Genomic DNA, 27791 nt, shown 5'->3' on the forward strand with positions numbered 1-27791 from the left:
TCCCACAAAATAATAGCTCAGTTTAATTAAATGGGTAGTTATCATTGGCCTGTTACAGATGCATATGGGAAGCACAAGGCAGGTAATACAAGAAGATAATCAAGTTATTTGTTTCTTAGTAGCTGTTTACACGTATGCCTACTTGTGCTGAGTTCCTTAAATATACTACAAGTATTCAGTTATTATTTATAATTATGCTATTGCTGTTTCCTAAGCTTCACAAGTGTTTCATGCACCATTGGCAATTTTGAAATACATAATAATGTCACTGTTATTTTGACCACCAGATGTCAGACTTGTTCAAAATGACCACTTATAAAGAACCACAGTAATCAGTCCCAAATTCACATGAAGATTCTGTAAATCTTGCTGTTGTTATTATTATTATTGATAATAAAAATACTGGCTATGAATGATATGAAGGAAGAAAATTTTAGGGCATTTTATAAACAAATATAACTATTTTTGCCATGTCCTCCCATGGCGTTTATAAAAATACTTTCATTTTCAATTAAACATGTCTGTTTGAAAGAGTTAATAAAAAATAACTGTTGCATGTATTTGTTAATATTATATTTTTGACCCACATACTGTATAAGCCTACCTGTCCCCATGGTATCATCATTGGTACCACGTCATCATCACCGTATATAAATAAAATCCATGAGCAATACATTTAATCAAACTAAATCACATTTGACCACCAAAGAATAATACATTTAGTACATGAAGAACATCTTTGCTATTACCCTTTTTTTTTTTTGTTAAAATTAGAATGCAGCACAAGAAAGAAAAACATTCCCAAAAAACATCATTACCTCAACATAGTTTATATTCTGATATCTGATATAATATTAATTTGTTGGAGAGTTGTGCCCTTGTATACAAAAGAAGATCCTTGCCTAGATCACAAACATCGACTTTCATATATTGCAAACCTAATTTACATTTAGTCATTTAGCATAAATCTGCACTGCGACATTAATAAGTCAATAATATTTGCAGCACCAAGTTCCAAGAGTAAGAACTAATACACCAATGTGAGTCACACTTTTATTGTATTAACCTGACAGAGATTGATATTAGTTGTCATACTTCATTGGTCTGCACTGCCATTAGAGTCTGGTGGAGCAGCAGGAAGCTGGTGTCAACAGGATGTCAGTCAGTCACCTGACCTCAGGAAGCAGCTCTTCGGCCAGCAAAGCTCTAACAAAGTGCTTAGACAGGCAGGAAATTGATTTGACTGGAATGTGCATTATCAGAGACTACCAGCAGGGAGGGACAAAGAAGGAAACCTGAGGAAACTGTGACTCATGTGACATGTTGTAATCTCTGTTTGCTAATGCTCCGTGTCCAGATGGTGATCTTCACTTATGGACAAAAAATGATATTCTAATGGAATGCTTTAGATGCTGTGTCATTGTGCAGATAACGGTGTAGGTTCAGACTTTACAAGAGGCAATCCTTTAACTAATTTGGTGTTCCCGGGCAAAAATGACCGGCCTTTTTTTGCTTATAAATCTTTCATTATGCTGTATTATCACAAAATATTGGACACAATCTTTTTGTCAACTTGTTTTCTTTCAGTAAAATGGACTGATTCATCATAGGCCTCATTGATCTGAGCTTATGAAAAAGGTTCAGTCAAAACTGAGGCGCATAAGCTCCGATCAATGAGGCCTACGGTCAATCAGTTCCAAAAAAGAAATACAAAACCTATCCTACTTGAAAGAAAACAAGTTGATAAAAAGATTGAATCCAATATTTGGCAATAACAAAGCATAATGAGATATTTATATAAGCAATTTTTTTGTAGGCAAAGTCAGTAAGTTTTAGTTCAATGCGATAACATTATAACTAGCATTTTTTGGGAAAAAGAATATCCTTTCCGGGTCAAAATGACCGGAACACAACATGAGGATTAAATGTGTTCACCCAAAAATGAAAATTCTGTCATCATTTACTACCCTCATGTCGTTCCGAACCTGTATGACTTTCTTTCTTGTGTGAAATTGAAACACAAACAATATTAGACCCCACTGACTATCATTATATAGACAAAAAACATTTTTCAAAATATATTGTTTTGTGTTCCACAGAAGAAAGTCATACAAGTTTGGAACGACGAGGAAGTCAGCGCCCTCTACTGTACACGCGTGAATCTGCATTTCCTTCAGCCTGAGGCAGTGTTGCCAAGTCCGCGGATTTCCCGCAAAATTGTGTTACTTTTACGCTGCATTCACATGGGGCGTTGGCGCTTCTTGTTTGCCTTGAATGGGTGACGTCATGCGTTGCCGAACTGAATTGTGGGTTCCGTCGCGTTGCTTCACTCGCATTGTAAGCGGCAGAAGTTGAAGATTTCTCAACTTTTCAAGCGCCAACGCAGGCGTCAGCTAATCAGATCGCCTTATGCAATCACTCTAGAACAGTCGCTAGCCAATTGCGTTTATGCAACACCGGAAAGTAACGTGATTGTCTGTTTTCACTATAACAGTCGCGTCAACACAAGCTTCAGACACGCCCTCCGTCAAGCATTAACGCCGACGCCCCGTGTGAATGCAGTGTTACACTGTTGCCGCGGGTTGTTTTTCATGTCCGCGGGTTGAATCAACCCCAAATAACGTGATATTTTACCCCCCGGAATGCATTTTTTTACCGTGGGGCCCCCCGAAATGAGATTGGGCTAGTTTTGGTCTAGTTTTGAGGAGCAATTGGGCGGGTTTTGTTGTGAAAACCTGGCAACCCTGGCCTGAGGCTTATTCATTTCACTTTTGGTGCAAAAAGGCCTTTACATTTGCCAAAAATAGAACTTTTTTTGTTATTAATAACAAATAAGCAAGCCCAGGTGAGAAAAAGTAACGCAAAAGTAACATAAGGGCTCGTTCACACAGAATGCATTTTTGCTTTGAAAAACGCGAGACGCAGGCAGTGGAATGGGGAAAAAACGCAAGGTCTCGAGACAATTTTTTTTTTTTTTTTTAAAGTTGAATTGATTTTAACTTGAGCTAAGTGTTTTTAGAACGCCATGTCATGCGCGAGACTGCAAAAGATGCAAGAAGTGAGCACAACGGTTTTGCACGTCCGTCTAGCGTGTGTTTACATAGAAAAACAATGGAAAAGTAGCACATTGGAATGGAAAAATGCGTTCTATGTGAACGGCCCCTTACACATTACTTTCCACCAAAAGTAACGCAATTAGTTATTTTTTTTTAGAGAGTAATTAAATATTGTAATGCATTACTTTTAAAAGCCATTTCCCCCAACACTGTTCATATGTTATTGTAAAAGCTAGTAGCCTTCCACACGGGTGACGTTTCTAAACTTAGCTAGCAACAGCTGCTAGTTCAGCTGACAGCTGCACCCAGACCGCATAATGAGAGGGACAACAGCTCTGTAGATGAGAAAAAGAAGACAATAGTTATTTTACGGCAAAGTATGGTCAGACTTGCATACCTGATCTCGCTGCACATGCAAATCACAGCAGAAAGCTTTCATTAAGCAGCGACCACTGTCACCACACTTCCTTGAGGTAGATTTAGGTCACATAGTCATCTATAGCCTAGTCATAGTAAGATTTTGTTAGGAGATAAACTTGTCAGCTTGTTTTTCTTGCCAGACAATATGATCTAAAATAAACATTAGAATCATTGTAGCATAGCAAAAGATTAACTTCTTTGAATTTTCAGCATCATTACTCCAGTCTTCAGTGTCACATGATCCTTCAGAAATGATTCTGATATGCTGATTTAATGCTTAAGAAACATTTATTATCAATGTTGAAAACAGTTGCGCTGCTTAATATTTTTGTGTAAACTGATACATTTTTTTTTTTTATGAATGAACAAAAAGTTCAAAAGAACAGCATTTCTTTGAAATAGAAATATTTTCTAACATTATAAATGTCATTACTGTCACTTTTGATCGATTGAATGCATCCTTGCTGAATAAAAGTTTGAATGTCTTTTGAAAAAAGAAATAACTGGAACGTAAAATTTAAATAGTCGTGTATCTGTAGCACAAACTGTGGATCATGGGATACATGCACAATACTTCTTTCAGATGACTAACCTTAAGTATGAGCAATTATAATAGTAATACTTTTCTTAGCAAACACCACTAATTAAACCCAAGTGAGACCAAATGTTGGCAGCTCCATTTAATTCTCAATTAAATATGATAAAGACATATATTTGCTGTCTGCAGGCCTGAATTGACTTTCTAAATCTGAAAATAAAGTGCAGCAGCAAATGTAACAATGAAAAAAAAAATTACAATGTGCATTTTTTAAAAAGAAAACATGAATGTAACAGGTGTTGTGCTATAGATTCAGACACATAATTTAGTATATTTAGGGAATAAAATATTACAGGTGTTTGGAAATCAATCACAGCAGATGTGCTCTCAAAATATACAAAATGAACATAAAGTTCATTCAAGTAAATTTCAATCCCATTGGTAAAAGGCACAGTCTGTGGAGAAAAAAAATTAAAAAATAAAATAAAAATAACAGCACCAGATTGGCAGTCAAAGCTTTCAGTTCATAATGTTAGCAAGTTGAAAACAGCAGACGTTTACTAGCTAACATTCTGATTCTGACCGATTTCTGTTGTCTTCCTCAATGTATATGTACAGATAATTCAGTTATCTGCACTGGAGTGATAATATAGCAGATGTGACGAAATTCTCCCTGAGAATAACAGTGGCATTCACTACCAGCCTGAGTGCATCTTCATAATTGATTGTCTCCGAAACCACTTATAACCGAAGATGGCATTGAAGATGGCATTACACTGATTTTGTATAGGGCATTTCCCAAATGAGTATTAGACCTAGACATTTAGACATTTGCCTTAATCCTAATACTCCAGCCAGACCATGTTGCTATGGTTAAAACCTTTCCTGCAATGCTTTTCCCTGCACTTTCTGGCTTCCCTCCAGACCAGCCTTTGTTTGAGTATTAAATGGCTAGCTCAAATCAAATCAACATGGGACAGACGTCGGACTTGAAGCTTTATGGGTTGCCTTTTGTTTAAATTTCATTGCATGTAGTGGAGTGAATGTAGTATGTCTAATGGTCAAGGTTATATATTTGTTGGCATGCTACAGTATTTGGTTTTTGTAACAGCATGGGATTGAAACAAACCGAACACATGGCAATGGATTACAGTGGATGTGAATCTATAACACTGTGCAATATACAGCAGGGTTGCCTATTGGGCTGATAGTCTCGAGCATTGTGTCGCTCAGTGTGCAAAGCTAAAATATACTACAAAAGAATGTCAAAGTGTCCATATTATGGACTTTAAATTTGAATGAACATATACACTCAAGTAGAAAATGTAATGCATCTAACAGTTTGTTCAAGGCATGCACTATGCTTCCATGTAGGGGTTGAAAGTCTGAGACCACACTTAAAATCAACATCATTTCAATTTTTCACCATTTTTAGGTCAAATTTCTGATATTCATTATGTGAACTCGTATAGATGGTCAGATGTTCTTGATGCCGTTGCAGCAAAAGATGCTCTTTGGACCATTCTCAAATCATGCTGGGTAATGTCATCATCAGAAGAGTTTTTTCCTTTGGAATAACATGCACAGATAAATCACTCCCATTAAGACACTGAATGTGCATTAAGAAAGTAACTATGGTGAATGTTGATTTAATATTGATTTGATAATAAAATGGGACTAAGAAAATAGACTACTAAAATATTCTTAACTTCAAGCACATTTTTCAGTTCAGCTTTTCACTGTAATTGTTACGCTGATAAAGTTTGTAATAAATATTTTGGATATTAATTTGTAATATATACATTTAATATATATATATATATATAAAACATTGGTTTGCCAAGTTATTTTTTAATAAATTTTTTAAATGTTTATATACTGTATATATATATATATATATATATATATATACACACACACACACACATATAATTTTTGAAATGTATTAAAAGAAAAATATATTAGTAAATTATATATTTGTATGTATATACAATTTTCATATATATAAACTTTTAAAAATGTAGGTTATACAAAAATTAGCAAACAAATGTCTATATATATATATGTCTATATATATATATATATAAATAAGTTAGAAAACAAATGTTTTTAATATTTCAAATTCTATTATCAGCATAACAATTAGCGTGAACTAATTTAAATATAAATACTAAATTAGAAAATAAGGTATCAGACTTTTGGACCCCGCAGTGTATTCTGTGTTTGGTTAACAGCTTTAGATTTGTGCAAACACAGAGCTTGAACACTTTTGCATGACACAGTACTGATTTGCATGACCTAGATGACCTATATGTCTTGGCGTGGAGCTCTGGGTCCTGTGTAATTCTGGACCTTTTGTTTTCCACAGTGTAGTAGACAGAAACGTGTTTTGTTGATCATGCAAATTCCAGCGGATGTTGGCACAGCATGAAGGGGAGGGAGGGATCGAGAGGGGATAAAGAGGGACAGACATTAATTCATCAACTCACCATCATCAAGCTCTAAACGCTTACAGATTATAACATCTGATGCACGTCATAAATAGATTAAAGAACAATATCATTCACACTGTGTGGCTCCACTGCATAACACATCCTGCAGGAAATTATTACAAGTCTATAGTTCCATTCCTAAAAATGAACTGAATTCAAATGAGTTTGGGGCTTATAAATAAAACATCCTAAAACAAAATCTCCTCAAACAGTCTTTGATCACGATGCCAAAGACGTCATGTGGAGGAGAGGGTCACTGTGCAATTGAAGATATTCACGAGATGCAACGAACAGGAAAACTGCACGTTGTGATTGTTGTATCTAAATGGCCAGTGTTTGGTCACTTGGCACCCAGGGCTATTTTTGGGGTGTGTGTTTGTGTGTCCAGGTCCTGAGCAGGATGACCGAAGCTGAATCAGCACAGCCAGCGGCCCGACCCCTGTGAGCGCTTCCTCCTCCGCTTACAGATGTAGTAGATAGGCAGAGCAAACAAGCCTGCAGAGAGATCAGTCACAACACAGGACAGCTCGGTCACACTGCAATCATCAACTCATCTAGTCATACAATCATAATCTGAAGTAATGTGTACCAATAAGTGCTTTACAAAAAATAGAAATATAAGAATATATATGTATATTATATTTTGCATAATTTTGCATAATATATATATATATATATATATATATATATATAGACGTGGACAAAATTGTTGGTACCCTTGATAAATATGATCAAAGATGACTGTAGCAAAAATCTACCTTTCATTAAAGGAAAAGAATTGAAAGTGGGGGACAAATCACATTATGAAATAAATGTTTTTCTCCAAAACACGTTGGCCACAATTATTGGCACCCTTTTATTCAATACTTTTTGCAACCTCCTTTTGCCAAGATAACAGCTCTGAGTCTTCACCTATAACGCCTGATGAGTTTGGAGAACACCTGACAAGAGATCAGAGACCATTCCTTCACGCAGAATCTCTACAGATCCTTCAGATTCCCAGCTCTATGTTGGTGCTTCTTCTCTTCAGTTCACTCCACTCCACTCATTTTCTTTAGGGTTCAGTTCGGGGGACTGGGATGGCCATGGCAGAAGCTTCATTTTGTGCTCAGTGACACATTTTTGTGTTGGTTTTGATGTTTTGGATCATTGTCCTGATGGAAGATCCAACCATGGCCCATTATTGGATTTCTAGCAGAAGCAGTCAGGTTTTTATTTTCTTATCTGTTGGTATTTGATAGAATCCATGATACCATGTATCTGAACAAGATGTCCAGGACCTCCAGCAGAAAAATAGGCCCACAACATTAAAGGTCCAGCAGTATATTTAACCGTGGGCATGGGGTACTTTTTATCCATGTGTGCACCAAACCCATCTGGTGGGTTTGCTGCCAAAAAGTTCTTTTTTTAGTTTCATCTGACCATAGAAGCCGGTCCTGTTTGAAGTTCCAGTCGTGTCTGACAACTGAATATGCTGGAGATTGTTTCTGGATGAGAGCAGAGGATTTTTCTTGAAACCCTCCCGAACAACTTGTGGGGATGTAGGTGCTGTTTGATAATTTTTTTAGGCTTTCTGAGACTCAAGACTCAACTAATCTTTGCAATTCTCCAGCTGCGATCCTTGGAGAGTCTTTGGCCACTCAAACTTTCCTCCTCACTGCGCATTAGGACGATTTAGACACACGTCCTCTTCTAGGCAGATTTGTAACATTTTTACTTGATTGGAAGTTCTTAATTATTGCCCTGATAGTGGAAATGGGGATTTTCAATGCTTTAGCTGTTTTCTTACAGCCATTTTCTATTTCGTGAAGCTCAACGATCTTTTGCTGCACATCAAAACTATATTCTTTTGTTTTACTCATTGTGATGAATGATTAAGGGAATTTGGCCTTTGTGTTTCCTCATGTTTATACTCCTGTGGAACAGGAAGTCATGGCTGGACAATTTCATGTTCATGATCACCCTGGTGTGCTAAAAAAAAATGTAAATATGAATGGGAATATACTTCAGAGATATTTTACTCATAAAAAATTCTAGGGGTGCCAATAATTGTGGCTCACGTGTTTTGGAGAAAAACATTTATTTCATAATGTGATTTTCTCCCCACTTTCAATTCTTTTTCTTCAATGAAAGGTTAGATGTTTGCTAATTTTATGAATTAAAGATCAAAAGGATAAACAATGCAGATTTATTTTTACAGTCATCTTTGATCATATTTATCAAGGGTACCAACAATTTTGTCCACGTCTGTATGTATATATATATATATATATATATATCCTAATATTTTGCATATTAAGTCTTTTTTCAGGACCATAATGATTTTAGAACTGTGCACTTCTCCTCAAATTATTTGTTTGAAAACTGATTTATTTCATTTAATTTTCATTAGTCCCTTTTCTAATTTGAGATTAGATGAATCTCATTAACATTATATAATAAAAAGAATCATTAAATTATTTTTTTTCATATAAAAACCCATCGCTTTGCTTCAGAAGGCCTTTATTAACCCCCTGGAGCCGTGTGGATTATTTTTGGGATTCAAAATCACGCCCCCCATTCACTACCATTATAAAGCTTGGAAGAGCCAGGATATTTTTAAATATATCTCTGATTGTGTTCGCCTGAGAGAAGATAGTCATATACACCTAGGATGGCTTGAGGGTGAGTAAATCATGGGATAATTTTTAGGTGAACTAACCATTTAAGGACCTATTAGCCTGCGCCATCTAGAGTTTCATGACAGAACTTTGTATTTATTTAATCTTTTTTTTTTTCTTTTAATTTTGGGATGCAATATAACCCAGATGTGTTCCTGACAGGCTTTGTGAGCTTCACTTAGGAAGTGTTACACAATCCTTACCTATGACCAAAGCCAGAGCTCCGACGACCACCACAAGGACAATGACCACTGGAGCCACCAGCACTTTACTCACTGTGGAACGAGCAACACAAAAGCATTCAGGCTCACAAAAACAAACACATTTAGAATTCTTATCTACTTCTGAGCTAAAGAGAAATGGATGGAGTGCATTTGTCTTTCTGAGCAAGTCACTTGATTAAAGTGAACCCTGTGACCCGTGGACCAAACACTTGTGTCTGTGATGTATGGATGGTTGGGTATTGTACTACGGTTCACTGCACTAGCCTGAGGACACCACACAAACACTGACTCATGTAAAGTATACACAGAGATTTGCAAACTAAAAGCAGATCATAGAGCCGGTCATATCTCTGTGTTATTACTAACTGCCGTTATCAGGAGATTCTAAACTAGCATGGTCTGGATTTGTGTAAACTGTTCTTTCAGGTTCTCTAGTTGTGTCAGGACATTTTGTTTTTGTGACAAAACATAGAAGTGAACTCGTATTTCATTCCTGGAAAAGGAAGTGTAGGGTTTGTGCAGTTGTATATAAATATAAAAATATAGATATATAACTTTATAGTTATATACAGTTATAATGTTTAGTGGTGAGCTTGAATGAGTTAAGATAATAAAACAGATGATACATAAATAATGCAATTTTATATTGAGTCGTCCTTATGGCACAACTGTTTGCAAATGAATTGCTGGTTACTTCTATTGAATAGAGTGAAGCACTTCATGGATCAGTATTAAATGTATGAATTATCAGGTCGAGCTGCATTTTCTCACTTAATGAATGGGTCGGATAATTAATGAATTGTTGCACTGAAAATCACTATGTTTGGCCATGCCTGACTCAAAATGCAATTAAATCTTGAATCTGTCTCAATTGTTGGCTAGTTGTTTCTAACATACAGTTAAAGAATTAGCATTCCCAAATGTGATTGGGTTCAAAGAGTGCAATGCAAAAACAAATCCTGTAGAAAACACTGGTATATATACAGAAAAATACTTGTATATTGGAAACAAGCAGGTTCTCCGAGCACCTAAAGCACATTATGATAACAATTGGACAAGAAAGCTCAAGATAACCCATATTAGCTCAAGATATATTTCCAAGGTAACCTCTAGTAACTTTATTAATTGATTTGCATCCAACTTACTACAAACAGAGCCTCGGACCAGCCGGCGCAGATGGGGTTTCTCAGGCAGATAGCGGTACTTGCATCCAAACACACTCAGGTTGGAGGTGTGGTCACCAAAGAAGCGCAGATGCCTGTACTTCTCCCCACATCGATAACAAAAGTTTGTGTTGCACTGCGTGCAGGTCATGTGATCACAGCCTTCCGTTCTCTGAATGTGGATCTGTTGGTATAGAGAAGAAATAATCTGGCAATGAGTAATCTATTCACAAAGACGCATCTATTTTTTTCACATATTGGTTAAATTTTTCAGCCAGATCTAAAAGCTAGTGGGGCAGATTTTCCTAAATCTGGGCCAGCGACATGTTCAATTAGTGAAAGCCTAAAGCTCACAAAATTATCATTTAGAATGATTACACTGTGATTATTCCAACAAACAATGTACTTCTCAGAATTGTAGATTGAGAAACTTGCTCACAAAGGAAAGGTTCTCAATGGGAAGATCTTAGCTAAGCCCTCAGGTATCTAGCTCAGGTATGTGCAAGGTATGCCAAACACTCATGTTACGATATGTCCTCCAAAACACTATGAATGCAAATGTCTGGATGGAAAACAGCAACGCCTTGTAGAACTTGTTGATCTCTTGAAATTGTGTCAGTGGAAAGAAAATGGTCTCAAGTGAACTTTAATTCAGAATCTCTTTGCCCATACCCAGTCTTGTGACATCCTGCAATGCCATGTTTACCAAGACCGTAATTAGAATTAGACAGGAGGAAAGGAAAAGAGAAACACACAATAAACACAATCCTTCTTCACTATCTTGGATGGGAACATTCAGTTTTTACACTGACTATCTCTGTTTATCTGAACTCCTATTTGTTTTAAATGGGCCATGTTTTATATTTCTGTAGCATTTCTGTAGCAAGTCTACTTGCAATGTTAGTCAAGTTTCTGGCACTAAAAGTGTAATAGATGGGTTTTAAATGTACATTTTCCACTCTCTCTCTCTGATTCTTAAATTTAAACCAGCTCATTTTTGTTACTGTATGTTTAGGACTTCAGGAAGACTTCAGGTTCTAGTAACATAGCTAACATAAATGATAAACAATCCTTTTACAGCATTTATTAATGCTAATGCTAATATCTACATATTCTAAAACATTTTTTTTTTAACATTTTAAGCTTTATAAATGAACATTAATGTATCAACTGAACTTGAATTAATGAAAGATAGTATATTTAGTAATTAATATTAATCTAGATTGATAATTGTAAAAATGGCTGTTGTCCATTGTTAGTCCATGATATCCATATATATTAATATAAACAAATATAACCTCATTGTAAAGTATTACTAAAATATATGCAAATAACCTATGCACTACCATTCAAAAGATCTTTTTCTCGAACATCAGCATATAAGAATGATTTCTAAATGATCATGTGACACTGAAGACTGGAGTAATATATATAAACAGTTATTTTAATTTGTAAAAAATATTTCACAATATTACTGTTTTTACTGTATGTTTTATCAAATAAATGCAGCCTATAAGAGACTTCTTACCAACCCCAAACTTTTGAACAGTAGTGTACATTGTGATTGGCTAACATCTTTGCATGTGAAATGAGACCCAACCAATGCCCCCAACAAGTTGCTGAATAATGAGCAGGCACTAATGGCACTAAATGTGGATGGGCATATGATAATGTACTCATGGTGACATCAATACCATGGCAAATGGTCAGCTGTGGCGTTGTGAACGTTGGAATACATCTACACAGTACACTGCACTCTTTATTTAAAAGAAGGAAGGAAAACCCTTTTTCCATACCTTGCAGCGTGGGCACTTCTGAGCATTCCTCTGGCCATGTTCAATGACGCTGGCCCAGTGACGCAACAGTTTGTCTCCTTTCCTGTAGTCTCGACACTTCAGGCCTTCGTGCCAGGGCGCATGGCATTTAAAACACCAGACAAACTGGCAATTTGTGCACTGAATCTGTAGGGGGATATTTGAAGACATAATGAACACGGACAGTTTACTTACTCAAAAATGTCTTTTACCAAAGAAAGTCAAATAATTTAGGCAAATAATTCCACATTTACAATAATTTATGTTAAGGTTATTAACTGCAGAATGAACAAAAACCTGACCTTGTACTTATGTTCACTCTTGATGGATGTCTGTTGGCTACGACCCTTCAGGGAAGTAAACAGGCTGCACTGGGGACACGGTTTTGTGCTGGAGTCCAGTCTGCTCAGCTCCAAGAAGTACTTGTATTTTGCAAGCTCCTCACTGGTCAGGTATGAAATCACCAAGCTCTCCTCCAAGTAACCACTGCACTCTGTGATGGGACACACCAAGTGTGCCCGACCCACATGAACCTTAAAAGAAACCCAAATTTGCACATGACTAACATGCAGACAACCATCTGCAGCATTAATAGTTCACCCAAAAATGAAAATGATCCCATAATTTACTCACCCTCAAGCCATCCTAAGTGTATATGACTTTCTTCTTTCAGCCAAACACATCCAGAGTTATATTAAATAATATCCTGGCTCTTCCCAGCTTTGTAATGGAATTGAATAGTTTTTGAAGCTCCAAAAAGCGCATCCATCCATCATAAAAGTAATCTATATGACTCCAAAAGGTTAATAAATGCCTCCTAAAGTGAAGTGATGGGTTTTTGTGAGAAAAATATCACGAGAGAGTTGAGTTCCGGTGAAAGGGTGACCTTTGACCTGACGTATGACATAGTGTAAGCTTAAGTGAGAACTGACAAACACCGAAGCGCAGAGGATAGAGCAAAACACCGGTCACAAATTAGAAGTCTAAAACGAGAAGTTTTAAAGAAAAATGTTCGATATAAGAGAAGAGGAGCTATGTCCTAAGTAAGGTCAAAGGTCACCTTTTCGCTGGAACTCGACTCTCTCGTGAACGCGTGTATGGCAGCTGGCAGAAGCCAGTGATTATAGTTCATAAAGTTTTAAATATGGATATTTTTCTTAAAAAAAAACCCCAAAACATTGCTTCATTACAGAAAGCATTTATTAACCCTCTGGAGTTGTATGGATTACTTATATGATAGATGGATGTGCTTTTTGGAGTTTAAAAAACTCTGACACTATTCAACGCCATTACAAAGCTGGGAAGAGCCAGAATATTGCTTAATATAACTCTGATTGTGTTCAGCTGAAAGAAGAAAGTCATATACACCTAGGACGGCTTAAGGGTGAGTAAATAATGGGATCATTTTTTTTTATTTTTGGGTGAACTATTCCTTTAATCCAATGTTAAGCCTTCAGATGACTCCATGCACAGTTAAATATGTAATCCACCCTGTTTGAAAATGGTTAACTGTACAGTGACGTGTGAAGAGTGATTTAGCGTTCTTGGAAATCATGGGTTTTAATCAGTGATTACAAGCTAGGACACAAGCAGCAGGAAGTCCAACCAATCTGTGTACACAAGCAACTCAAATAGCCACTGTACAAGCAACACTGTACCTGGGGTACTTCTAAGTCAATGATCAACGTCACTTTCTCAAACAATCACTGAGCTACGGTAAATTGTGACTGAAGATGGCTCAGGTAGGAATGTATACCCTAGGGGCTCATTCCTACTAGTTTGCACAGGTTGAATGCTGTATGTTTTGTTGATAAATGGATCTGTGTTGAATGACCTCTCCCAGTCTCCTGGAGGGAGCTAAGGGATCTCATGGATCAGTGAGATCCATTTCATTCTCATTGTTCATACTACAGCAGGGTTTTGGTACAGCCCTTCAGCTGCAGGACTGTGACTATCGGCACCTCCCCTGCGAGAGGATTACGTCCCCCACCCATCTTCTTCCGGCCCCCCTTTGGGACGACAGGATTACAGAGCACTTCCATCGCAAGAACTAATCTACTCTCAACCCTCCTATTTTTATGCAGGGATATCAAGCAACAGCATTTAGTGGACATTATCTGAGGTGACAAGAAATGACATGTCAAGAGATGTCTGGCAAGTTTTGAATCAGCTGGAATAAAATCTGCCACGATATCTGCAAGCAATGCACTCTGGACCAAATTAGACAAGACTGGTTTCTGACTTTCACTGCATGATGTGAGCACCAGAAACAGTTACCACCCACCGTTTGCTACTGCTACCACAATGTTCATCCCTAAAATATGGCTATGCTAAATAAACGCCCTTGTTCTGTGGAAACTCTTGGTTATGGTTAATCCTGTAAGAGTTTCACAGAACAAGTGTTACTTTTAGCGATGAGTCACAAAATCATACAGCAACTGACTAGTCATTTAGTAGGCTAGATTTTTTTAAATTATTGTAAAGGGGTGGTAAAACTCAGCCGGTAGAGTCACACACATTCAGATGGACATATTTGGCCACTTTGTTTTTTGAACGTTTTGCCACAAGCATCTTTAAAAATCTAAGAAACACAACTAATGAGGGCAAGTTGAATCTGAAATCAGCCTAATTGTACAGTGTTTCTTTAAAGTTGGCAAAAAATGGAAATTCACCTTTCTAGTTGGGCTACAAGGATACATTTACACACAAGAAGAAACACTTTGAGATTTTTTTTTCAAAAGTACATTAAAATCACCTCAGTAAGAACAAGGTGTGTCCCAATTTGTGTAATTTTATAGTATAAATAATGTGAGTGGTGTGTTCACACTGAAAATACCAACAAGAAAAAGTGCACTTTCAATACCCAAATGATGCACTTACTCACCCGAAAAACACCATGAAAGGTTGATAACAGTTACCGCCCACTGTTTACTACTACTACAATGTTCTTCCCTAAAATTTGACTATGGTAGATAATCGCCCTTGTTCTGTGGAAACTCTTGAGTCTCAAGTGTTACTTTTACCGATGAATCAAAATCATACAGCAACTGACTAGTCATTTAGTAGCCTGGATTTTTTAAAATTATTTTTAGGGGTGGTAAAACTCAGCCACTAGAATCATACACATTCAGATGGACATATTTGCCCACTATTTTTTCTGAGCGTTTTGCCACAAAAGTTGTGTTAAAGGGTTAGTTCACCCAAAAATATCAATTCTGTCATTAATTACTCACCCTCATGTCGTTCATCTTCGGAACACAAATTAAGATATTTTTAATAAAATCCGATGACTCAGTAAGGCCTGCATCGCCAGCAAGATCATTTCCTTTTTCAATTCCCAGAAAGGTACTAAAAACATATATAAAACAGTTTATGTGACTACAGTGGTTCAACCTTAATGTTATGAAGTGACAAAAATATTTTTCGTGGGCCAAAAATAACAAAATAGCGACTTTATTCAACAATATCTAGTGATGGGCGATTTCAAAACACTGCTTCATGAAGCTTCGAAGCTTTATGAATCTTTTGGTTTCGATTCAGTGATTTGGAGTGCATATCAAACTGCCAAAGTCACATGAACTATTGAAGTTTCAAAACACTTATGACGTAACGAAGCCTCGTTTACTGAAATCACATGATTTTGGCGCTCTGAACCAATGATTCAAAACAAAAGATTCATAAAGCTTCGAAGCTTCATGAAGCAGTGTTTTGAAATCGCCCATTACTAGATATTGTGGATTAAAGTCGCAATTTTGTTATTTTTGGTGCACAAAAAGTATTCTCGTCGCTTTATAATATTAAGGTTAAACCACTGTAGTCACATGAACTGTTTTAAATATGTTTTTAGTAGCTTTTTGTGCATTGAAAAAGGGAGTGTTATTGCTGGCGATGCAGACCTCACTGAGCCATCGGATTTGATCAAAAATATCTTAATTTGTATTCGGAAGATGAACAAAGGTCTTACGGGGGTGAAACGACATGAGGGTGAGTAATTAATGACAGAATTTTCATTTTTGGGTGAACTAACCCTTTAAGACCGTTTCTGCTGCACTTCCTCTAGCCACTTTTGAGTACATAAATGCATATTTAAAAATCTATGAAACGCAACCAATTAGGACAGGTTGAACCTGAAATCAGCCTAATTGTACAGCATTTCCTTAAAGTCAGCAAGAAATGGAAATGTACCTTTCTGTCTCTTACTAGTTGGGTTACAAGTGGCGCTTTTTCACTGCATGGTACAGCTTATTACAGCTCACTTTTACAGCACCTACTAGTACCTGGTACTTTTTTAGTACCACCTCGGTTGAGGTTCCAAGTGAGCCGTACTGATACTAAAATGTGACGTTTAAACACTACAGATCACTGATTGGTCAGAGAGAATCGTCACTACCAATGTCACTGCATTTGCGACACAAGACACTAAACCCGCTAGATTGAAATAGTCAGCAACAGCCACTGCAGGATCATTTGTTCGCAGTCTGCACGACTTTTTTTTAAACGACTTGCTTTAAATGACAGTCGCACGCAACTTGAAAAAGGAAATGGCTGTGTCGTGGTCAGTAGACGAGGTGGTGGCGCAACTATAATGATCAGTCTATAATTCCACCCACTTTGAAGCAGTACTAAACTGCAATGGAAAAGCAAACCAAGCCAAAGTAAAGCGAGCCGAACCGAGTCGTGCCGAGCCAAGTCATTCCACACAGTGGAAAAGCACCTAAGGATACATTTACACACAAGAAGAAACACTTTGAGATATTTTTTTCAAAAGTACATCAATATGCGTCAATCAGACTCCAATGTTGGATGACAAAATACCCATTTAAACCTCATACACTAGATGACTGAATACATATTGCATTGTATAAGTGCATAGTGTATAGTACGTCATTTGGGCCACAACTTCAGTTTACCTATAAATGACACACTTGACTAATGCAAAAGATGGTCTTGGTAAACAGCACTAACAATGCTCATGTTGAGAGAAGGGCTCTCGTGGCTTATTGTGTGGCGTCTTGTGCTCGCAGCAGGTGAGATTCTGCAAGCCGAGTGTGCTTGGAGTTTACTTTGGGATCCTAATGAGATCTGGCACTCCCATGAGAGCCCTTGCCTGAGTACGTGGCACCAACTGGTGACAGCAGTGCTAGAACTCCCCCAGGGCCACCCACCGGTCCTTTTTACACCTGTCAGCCTGCTGCTAATGGGCCGACCGTACAGCTAGCACAATAACGGTGCTCAGCAGCCACCGCAGGTGTGAACAATCCTCTCAGTATGGATAGAGAGTCTGATTTTCTGCCTGCCATGTCACACGCTGGCATCCTGTATCAACTTTGACATGTTTTCTGATTGACCAGCACCGCCTCTTGAGGTGGGCTATTTTCTTGAGGAGTTATCTTTTTGATGGATGTGAAATCGAGTGCAGAGTTTGAGCATTTTTTTTTTATGGTAAACAGTCAACAGTATGAAAGAAACCAAATTGCTGTTGGAAAAGTGCAGAGCAGACGCAGAATTTAACAAGTGATTGACACTTATCTTTCACATCTAGTTTATAATATTAGCCCTAACCAGGTATAATCTAGAGGAGCATTCCTAACCTTAAATGACTTTTAAGAAAACTATGCTGCATGCGCAACACACAAACAGCATGAGAAACCATGCTTATCGGTGAGAGGATGAACACCTCAGGGTGTAAATTGTGTTTCCAAACACTTTCAGTGTAGCATCCATAAAAAAGTAATCAAACATTTCTCATTTCCTCAGCAGATTTCTTGCATCACCTCATTTCAGCACTGCATCACATTTTTTAAATCTAAGGCCTCATGAATCTCAATTACAGTAGGTTGTAGGTAATATTCAGTCTAGCAGAAAGTTTATACATTCATACATTTAAATGGATCGGTTATTCTGCACACCTACGAAAGGTCAGTGAAACCAACTATATAGTACTCCTAAAAAACATCACACGATTTGATTCCATATAAAAGATCAAATCTAATGAGGCATATACAACACAGCAAGGCCAAAAGTTAAAGGTAGACAGACATTTCCAAAATGTTTAGGCATCACCACTGTGGCTTTTAAATGATACTTTAACAGTGCAAAAGTAGAGATAAATGTGTGTTCTTTTCAACAGAGTAAATCAAAGCCTTTATTAAAATACAAAATAAAGCTCCAACATCTGGTACAAACGGTGAGAGGCAGTTTATGAAAACCGACTGCTTGGCCATTTTCTGTCATTTAGAGTTTTTGAAAAAAAAAAAGGAGCTTGTAGTATATAGTACCAATTATTAGTATTAGTGGCATTACTGGCATATTATACATATTTTCATAATCAGCTAGTTAATTTTAATGACTAGTCGATCTTAAGGAAACCCTGAATAATTAAGTTGATTATAAGGTTTAACAGACACGGGGTTCAAAAACAGCTAGACGGAGAACAACAGAATGAAAGAGAATGCAGGGATCTTGAGACACAATTAAAAAACAGCTGAACTATTTTTAACTTGATACGTTCATGATACTGAATACTTTTGTACATACAGCAACAATCAAAAAATAGTGCAGACTGAATCTAAGAAGTCACAGTTTATGCATAATAATGAAGACATCACTTAGAGCAGCCAATCACAGTAATTGTAATTCATTGAAGGCTATGTAGAAAAGCAGTGTTTTGATGGCTGTGGCAGTGCTGCTTTACAGGGAAGACACAAACAGAAATAGTTTACCATGCCAAGCGCTGTCAGCACACTAGACACCTCTGAGAAGTTTCTCTTTATTCATCCCCTTTGAAACAATGCTGCTAAAAATATAAACTACAAAATATTAATAAATGTGTAGATCTCAGACTCCTAAATGACATGTTGGATGAAATACCCACATGTCGTTTGTGGCTATAGTTACAAGTTTAATGGCAATTTATACCTTATACAATTCTACAATTTATACCCATAAAACATGTTATCATACCCATAACATGAATATGTATTTTTTATTACATAAATTCATATTATATAATATAAAATTACAGTTCTGGATCCTGTTTTTGAGCTTAAAGGGTTAGTTCACCCAAAAATGAATATTATGTCATTAATTACTCATCCTCATGTCGTTCCACACCCGCAAGACCTTCGTTCATCTTCGGAACACAAATTAAGATATTTTTGATAAAATCCGATGGCTCAGTGAGGCCTCCATTGCCAGCAAGATAATTAACACTTTCAATGCCCATAAAGCTACTAAAGACATTTAAAACAGTTCATGTGACTACAGTGGTTCAACCTTAATGTTATGAAGCAACGAGAACACTTTTTGTGTGCCAAAAAAACAAAATAACGACTTTATTCAACAATATCTAGTGATGGGCGATTTCAAAACACTGCTTCGTGAAGCTTCGAAGCTTTATGAATCTTTTGTTTTCAATCAGTGCTTCGGAGCGTGAAAGTCATGTGATTTCAGTAAACGAGGCTTCTTTACATCATAAGGGTTTCGAAATTTGAATGGTTCACATGACTTTGGCAGTTTGATACGCGCTCCGAACCACTGATTCGAAACAAAAGATTCACACAAAAAGTATTCTCGTCACTTCATAACATTAAGGTTGAACCACTGTAGTCACATGAAGTGTTTTAAATATGTCTTTAGTAGCTTTCTGGGCATCTGAAAATGTAAATTAACTTTCTGTCAATGGAGGCCTCACTGAGCCATCGGATTTTATCAAAAATATCTTAATTTGTGTTCCGTCTTACGGTTTGGAACGACATGAGGGTGAGTAATTAATGACAGAAATTTAATTTTTGGGTTAACTAAAACTTTAATTCAAATTCAATTCATATTTAGGAATTTAAAAGTCAATTCTGAAAGGCTAATGCACCTCTTCTTTTTAAAATTATGAGACGGATGTTACCATAATTATCTTTGTGAAACTTGTATTGGCATTATATTATACAATATATTGTGACAATCCATGTGTCTTTGAACATAATAAGTAAGCCGCTAAAGCCAGTATTCTGAAATATTACTCCTAAGAATGAACCAAACGCCCTTGCCATAGGCACCTGACATTTAGACTGGTCGCCCCATTTGCCAAGCCCAACACAAAGGGCTGAAATGAGAAACAGTGGCTCTGTGAAGTTAAATATTAGCTATTTAAATGAGTCTTTTGTAATGCAGACCTCTCACCATTTCTCTCCACTAAAAGTGCACATTAACCGTTCACCTATTCCTTTCATCTGGTAACAAACAATATTCATAGCATTCATTTGAGCTCATATATTCTTATTATCTAAATTGCTTTTGAAATCGTGCACCCACAGGCCTAAAAATGATTGCAATAAAAGCAGGATTGCGAAAAGATACAGGCAAATGTCATTTTCAAAAAGTAGAAAAAGTGCACAAATGATCATTCAAATCATACAACAAAAGTGGAAACTTAACTCAAACTCAGATGTTAAAGGGATAGTTCACCCCAAAAAGAAAAAGATGTTTCACAGTGTTTCTGCAGATTTTATAAAGGCAGATTTAAGACTTTTTAAAGACCTTTTTAAGACCAAGTAAAAAAAAATAAAAAAAAAATAAGGAAAAAGTCAAGGGAACACAACATGTCAGTATGTTCTCTAAATGTAAATGTCTAGGGAGAACACAATGAGTTGTATTAGCAACACTTCCAAGTTTCACAATACAACTTCCTAGCGATCACCATTACTTTTTAATTCATGTTACAAAAATTAGCTTAAGGTTTGAATACCTGCTCACAACCACTAGAATACGGACATGCTGCAAAAAAAAAAAAAAAAAGTGATGTTCTTGGTATTCTCAGTATTTTTGTCTTGATTTCCAGTGAAAATATCGAAAGATTCTTAAATCAAGATACATTTACTTGTAGGGGTGTAACAATATATATCGTGTCACAATATATCGCAATACAAAAATGCAACAATATGCATCGTGGATAGTGACAATATGTATTGTGTTGTGTATAGTTTGCCGAAAATGAAAATTACTGTGTGAGAAAAAATTCAAGTTTACAGAGTTTTAGTGTCAGTTCTACATTAAACTACCATTTATAATGTTGAATATAATGTGTAATAATGCAATGGGGGAATATTTGTGGGTCCTGATAATGCCAAATGTCTTGTGTTACCAGTAAAAAGTGGCCTACATTTTTTAAAAATATATCTAGTCAATGACAGAGTGCAAGCATGTTCGTATTTTTCTGTATTTTCAGCGCTAGAATCATGAATATTCTTATTCTGGTGTCACCATTGTCCGGTGAATTGGGTTACCAGCACCAAGTCCAAGCCTATTCATTTCCACCCCCAATGTTATACCAAATTTATCATTTTAATCAACAGTTAATTTTTTGTTAACCTTACCATATGTCTTAAAGTATCGCAATAATATTGTATCATGAGTTCAGTATCGTGATATGTATCAAATCGTGACATGAGGGTATTGTTACATCCCTATTTACTAGAGAAGAAAAGAGGTATAAGATAAGAAGTCCTGTTTTCTGTGAAACTGATCAAAATAAAGTGAGTTTATAATTTAAAAAAGAACAAATATCTGCCAATGGGCTCAGGAAAAACTACTTAATTCAAAACCTTTGACATATACTGTATTGGTTTTTGCTTTAAGTGTAAACTTAGTTCATTTTGTCTTAATTTCTCAGAAAACAAGACTTTATGTCTTCATTTTGCTTCTCAAGTAAATGTATCTTGATTTAAGGATGTTAAGATATTTGTACCAGAAAACAAGACAAAAATACTGAGGAAGATATTCATTAACTTGCAACATTTAATGCCATGACTTAATGAATTTAAGCCTTTCTGCTCTGATTTAAGACCTTTTTAAAGGGATAGTTCACCCTCAAGTTGTTCCAAACCTGTATGAGTTTCTTTCTTCCGCTCAACACAAAAGAAGATATTTTAAAGAATGTTGGTAGTCAAACAGTTGACGGTAGCCATTGACTTCCATAGTAGGAAAAAAATACTATTGCAAGTCAATGGCTACCGTCAACTGTCTGGTTACCAACATTCTTCAAAATACCTTCTTTTGTGTTCAACAGAAGAAAGAAACTCACACAAGTTTGGAACAACATGAGGATAAGTAAATGACAAATTTTTGATTTTTGGGTGAACTATCCCGAAACCCTGATTTCGAAAAAAGTTGAAACTTTTTGTCCATACAACTAAATTCAATGAGGTTAAACACAAGACAGTCTTTCAAAATAACTTCCTTTGTGTTCAGCAGAAGAAAGTGAGTCATAAAGCTTTGAAATGGCATACGGGTGAGAAAATTATGGCAGAATTTTTATTTAATTTGGGTGAACTGCATATGATTGTACTTGTGCCTAAAGCTCACATAGCAGGCAAAGCAGGATGTTTTCAGTCAAAAAGTAGCTGGAACCAGAAACTGCATTACACCACCTCTCTATGATGCTGTACACAGCTGTGAAGCTGTCATTTGATACGATTCAAACAGACAGGTTTTACAGGTAATCAGACTTTTACAGTAAGTCCCTGAAAAGCAAAACGCATGCTGCAACAATGGGAGGAGTGGCGATATATCTGCAAGCGGCTATATAAACAAAATTCTTTTTGGCAGCATCATCGTCATAATTGTTCACTCCAGAACACAGTCGAGAAAAATGATCTAGGCGTGCAGCTAAACAGGCCAAGTGAGATCACCAAACGCAAGTTATGCTTGGGCATGAATAAGACAAAACTAGACCAATACCTTCAGCCACAAAAGACAGCTATCATTATCACATCAACCTCTGTCTGACCCCCGAGATCATTCACAGGGGCAATAAATCTGATTTGAGAGAAGAGCAGCAACAGGCAAGCCAGCGTTACTCGATTATGTCCACAAGATCCCTCCAGAAGGGCAAATTGTTTCTATGTTGCCTGCAAACCGCACACAGACCTTCAGCCAACAGTCATGTAATGTAATTAGGGCACAGAGAGGCTGAGCTCAGTGATTAAGCAATCAATTACAGCACAAGTTCTTCCTCCCCTTACCAGAGACATGACTCACTGCCACTGGGTACAAAAAACCTTCTCTAGACCCTCTTCCTCTTTCTAAGAACCTGATATTACAGAATTGCGTCCAAACAAGGGATATGAAGAACTACATATTTTTGGTTTAGGGTGACATGAAGGTCACACAAAAATGAACACTTAAATCATTTACTCACCCTTAAGTCATGTCAAACCTGAATGACTTTCTTTCTTCTGTGGAACACAAATGAAAAATGCTTTTTTTTTTTATTTTTATTATTTTACAATGAAAGTCAACACTGTAAAAAAACATTTTTCATTTTATGTTGTAAATAAAACAAAGATTATTGGGTTGTGTTTTACAAGAAAATATTTCAATTCATGTAACTTGCCACTTCTTTGCAACGGTTTGTGAAATTTACAAGCAATTTCTAAGTAAAAACTTTCAAAGTAAATCCTACACCAATTTTTTTTTTTTCAATGAAAGCAGTCCAATGTTATTTGGACCACAACATTCTACAAAATATCTTCTTTTGTGTTCCACAGAAGAAAAAGTCATACAGGTTTGGAACAACATGAGGGTGAGTAAATGATGACTGAATTTTCATTTTTGGGTGAACTATCCCTTTAAAACGTGGGTTGTTTTGGGGTTCACCTGTTTACCTGAAGCCACCTTTTCACTGTCAGCAATCTTCAGATATAACTGTCGCAATTCTAGTCACACAACAAGTTGTTTACACAACTTTAAGCAGTGAAAAGATGGCTTAAGTTCCTGATATACTCATGGCGAAGTTCTTTTACGTTCTTCGCTAAAGAATAAAAAGAAGTTCGAATTAGGTGACCAGCGATATAATGTTAGTGAACATCCAACGCAGACCACACTGCACACTGTAAATACGTGCTGCGCACTATCCTCTCAATAACAAAATAAACAGACAACTAAAATTACAGCGGTGAGAAAGCAGCAGTTAAAGAGATAGTTCACCCAAAAATGAAAATCGTCACATGATTTACTCACCCTCAAGCCATCCTAGGTGTATATGACTACCTTCTTTCAGATGAACACAATCAGAGATATATTTAAAAATATCTTAGCTCTTCCAAGCATTGTAATAGTGCTGAACAGGGGGGGGCCTGTTTTGAAGCCGAAAATAAATGTGTCCATCCATCATAAATATAATCCTTATGGCTCCAGGGGGTTAATAAAGGCCTTCTGAAGAGAAGCGATGAGATTTTGTAAGAAATATATCCATATTTAAAACATTAAGAATTAAAATAACAAGCTTCCGCCAGACGACCGTACGCATACTGCACAAATCGACTTGTGCCACAAGAGTAACCCCCTGATGTGATGTATGACGCAGGATGTAGGAGTAGCGTAAGCTTAGATGCTTCTTGTGGTTTAGCAAATATGGCTCCTCTTCTCTCATAATAAAATCTGACGACATTTCTCTTTAAAATTTCTCATTTTAGACTTCTAATTCATGACAAGTGTTTTGTTTTGCTCTATCCTCTGTGCTTGGGTCAGGGGTTACCCTTCCACCGCAAATCGATGCGTACGGCCATCTGCCGGAAGCTAGTTATTTTACTTTATAAAGTTTTAAACATGGATATTTTTTTTTTTACAAAAACCCATCGCTTCGTATGGATTATTTTTATGATGGATGGATGCATTTTTTTTTTAGGCTTCAAAACACGCCCCCTGTTCACTACCATTATAAAGCTTGGAAGAGCCAGGATATTTTTAAATAAACTTCTGATTGTGTTCGTCTGAAAGAAGATAGACATATACACCTAGGATGACTTGAGGGTGAGTAAATCATGGAATAATTTTCATTTTTGGGTGAACTATCCCTTTAAGAAAGCATCTGATCATAGCGACGTGAATATGTTTGCACCAGTTCTGCAATTCGGCAGACACATTTATTAATACAGCACTTTATACAATTGATTGTTTAAAAGCAAGCAGCTTTACTGTATTAAACATAAAATAGAATTACAAATTGTTTTTACTCGCGGACGTAAGTCTGACCTCGACGGACTGAACAGAAGAAATGAACTGGAGAAGACTTCCACGTCAAAGAAGGTGGAGCCTCAGAGCCACACCTACCTATTACGTAATCATCACGGACCATTGGAAGTTCAAAGGTGTTAACCAGCAAGAGTGAACTTTTCAGGAAAGTTTGATTTGGCAAGCTTCTTCAAACTCCTGAAACGAACACCAAACGAACTTTTTTTGTTCGAAATTACGTCATACCAGTTTGTTTTTTGATTTCGCTTTAAGTATATCAGGGCCTTTAAGGGGTCATTTGAATGAGGCATATTCTTCTGTTCAAAAACAACTAGATGGAGCGCAATTGAATGGTTCTTAAGGTGATTTTGTAAGTTGGACTATTTTCAACTTGACATGCTGTCTTAAAACCACAAAAAAAAATGGCAGTGATGCTTTAAATGGCATTAATTAAAAGATGCAACTTTTCTAAGAGATTTTTACAATGAAAAACCTAGAGGCTAAACCTAAAGTACAGCATGCAAATTAAAGCACCACCATTAACAATTTCAAATTAAAATGTCTGGATGACTAATTGACCATTGTGACCCTCATAAAGGCCTCATAAGACTTTACATGCTGGTGTGCAAGCATCTTTGAGGAACTCAGAAAGATGGTCATTCTTTTCTATATCACACAGACATGACTGTAGTGTACAGTCACAGCGTTACACAATAAGGGCCTCTGCTCGGCAGCAAAGGGAGTACTAAGATGACAAAGTCTGTGATGACCACAAGGGCCACTCTTAGCAGAACACAGGAAATTCATCACTTCTCTAAAGCAGAACAGGACAGGCTGAGAAGGTTTTCACAAGCACAACAGAGAACCTCTCCATTAACAAACAGAAACATGCTATAATTAGAACACAAACAATTAGGAAGAGCAAATATCAGGATGACTGACAGGTGATCTTCCAACAAAAAGTACCAAAACATTATTGTTGAAGCACCTTGGTGTAGCTTATAAAGACCACAATATGGTAAGCATTCAGTACCACGGTATATATCACAGTATTAGAAGGCTGTGGTTCTCATTGCTGGCATGTAGAGGCATATTAGGTTTGCATCAATTCACTTTAGAGGTGCAGACACAAACAATGGGACATCCCTACAAACAAGACTTTTTATTCAATGCTGAAAAGAAAGGACAAATTTGCAATGAGATGGGGTGGATGTGGATACCTGCGAGATGATGTATCTTTTCAGACATTCTTCACAAACGGCCTTTTTGCAACAGTGTAGCGGCATGATTTGTTTGTCATCAAGACAAATGCGACAAGTTAACACAACAGATAAACTGTTGTCAGCATTATATGAGTTGTTTATTCCAGACACCATCAGGTCGGAGACTGTATAGGGCTCTGGATAGGGATCATGGTCCAGTTCTGAATTTGGCAAGTCAGTGGGAGATAAAACCAGCTCATCTGATAATGATGATGATGAAGATGTAGTCTCATGATCATTTGTTGTTTTCTCAACAGGTATCCTATAATTATCATTGGCAATACAGTATACAGTGCAGTAAACATGCTCTTTTGATTGGCTGGGATATTCTTCACCACTCTTCAAATCAATATTATAATCAATATGATGATTCCCATCAGTATTTCCCAATCTTGAGTTGCTCTCCATGTCTTGTTGGAGACTTTTTGTGCTACATTGCATCCTTTCATCATCCGTTTCATGATCCAAATCGTTCAGTTTGATGCCAGATCCTACTTTCTCCAGGTCTTTGGGATCTTCTGGATCTTTGATAGAACCAAAATTCCTTCTTAAAATATCCACGGCTCTTATGTTTTCCCTCTCGTTATTTTCTTTATTATTGCCTCCCGGCTCATGTTTGTGTTTATGAAATTCCAAAACATCCTTCGAGGATAATGATGATGATGGCACCTTCGTCTCGCTGCTGCGGACATCCTGGCCGAAATCAGTGCTCCGTATCCCGCTGGATACATGGACAGATTCCCCGTCGCGTCCGGTATAACCGGGCATATTTTGCGCGGTGACATTCACACGCACGGAAGAGTCATCTTCCATTCCCGAGCGGTCAACTTTCCATTTGTGCCAAACACACACAGTCCGGTTTCAAACTCACAAACTAAAAACAGAGCCAGTAACTATTATACCACTTCCGGGTCCGAAATCACGAATCCTACTACGGCGAAGCTTCGGCTTATGAATATTAATTAAGTCACGGTGACGTTGCTTGGTAACGTCCCAATGACACACGTTTGTCTTATGAATATTAATTAGGCGGCTTTGACGTTGTGTCGTCGCCTTCCAATGGCAAACACTTTGTTTATGAATATTAATAGAATCCTTCAGCATAGTAAGATTAATACATTCACAGCCGGGGGTTTCTTATGCTACTTTTGTTTAGG

At 36.9% G+C, this 27791-nt stretch overlaps 1 protein-coding gene across 1 annotated transcript; it reads right to left on the bottom strand.

The window, feature by feature from the left end:
• Window positions 1–4131: 4131 nt before the first annotated feature.
• Window positions 4132–27570, bottom strand: rnf217 (ring finger protein 217). Its single transcript, XM_051875933.1, has 6 exons — window positions 26593–27570; window positions 12670–12900; window positions 12350–12514; window positions 10536–10737; window positions 9370–9441; window positions 4132–7001 (listed from the first exon to the last, which is right to left on the bottom strand). Exons 1-6 carry the CDS (start codon window positions 27445–27447, stop codon window positions 6922–6924), a joined length of 1605 nt encoding a protein of 534 aa, XP_051731893.1. The 5' UTR covers window positions 27448–27570; the 3' UTR covers window positions 4132–6921.
• Between the last annotated feature and the right edge of the window lie 221 nt (window positions 27571–27791).

The sequence above is a fragment of the Ctenopharyngodon idella genome, chromosome 20 (genome assembly GCF_019924925.1).
Source record: "Ctenopharyngodon idella isolate HZGC_01 chromosome 20, HZGC01, whole genome shotgun sequence".
Taxonomy (NCBI): Eukaryota; Metazoa; Chordata; class Actinopteri; order Cypriniformes; family Xenocyprididae; genus Ctenopharyngodon; species Ctenopharyngodon idella.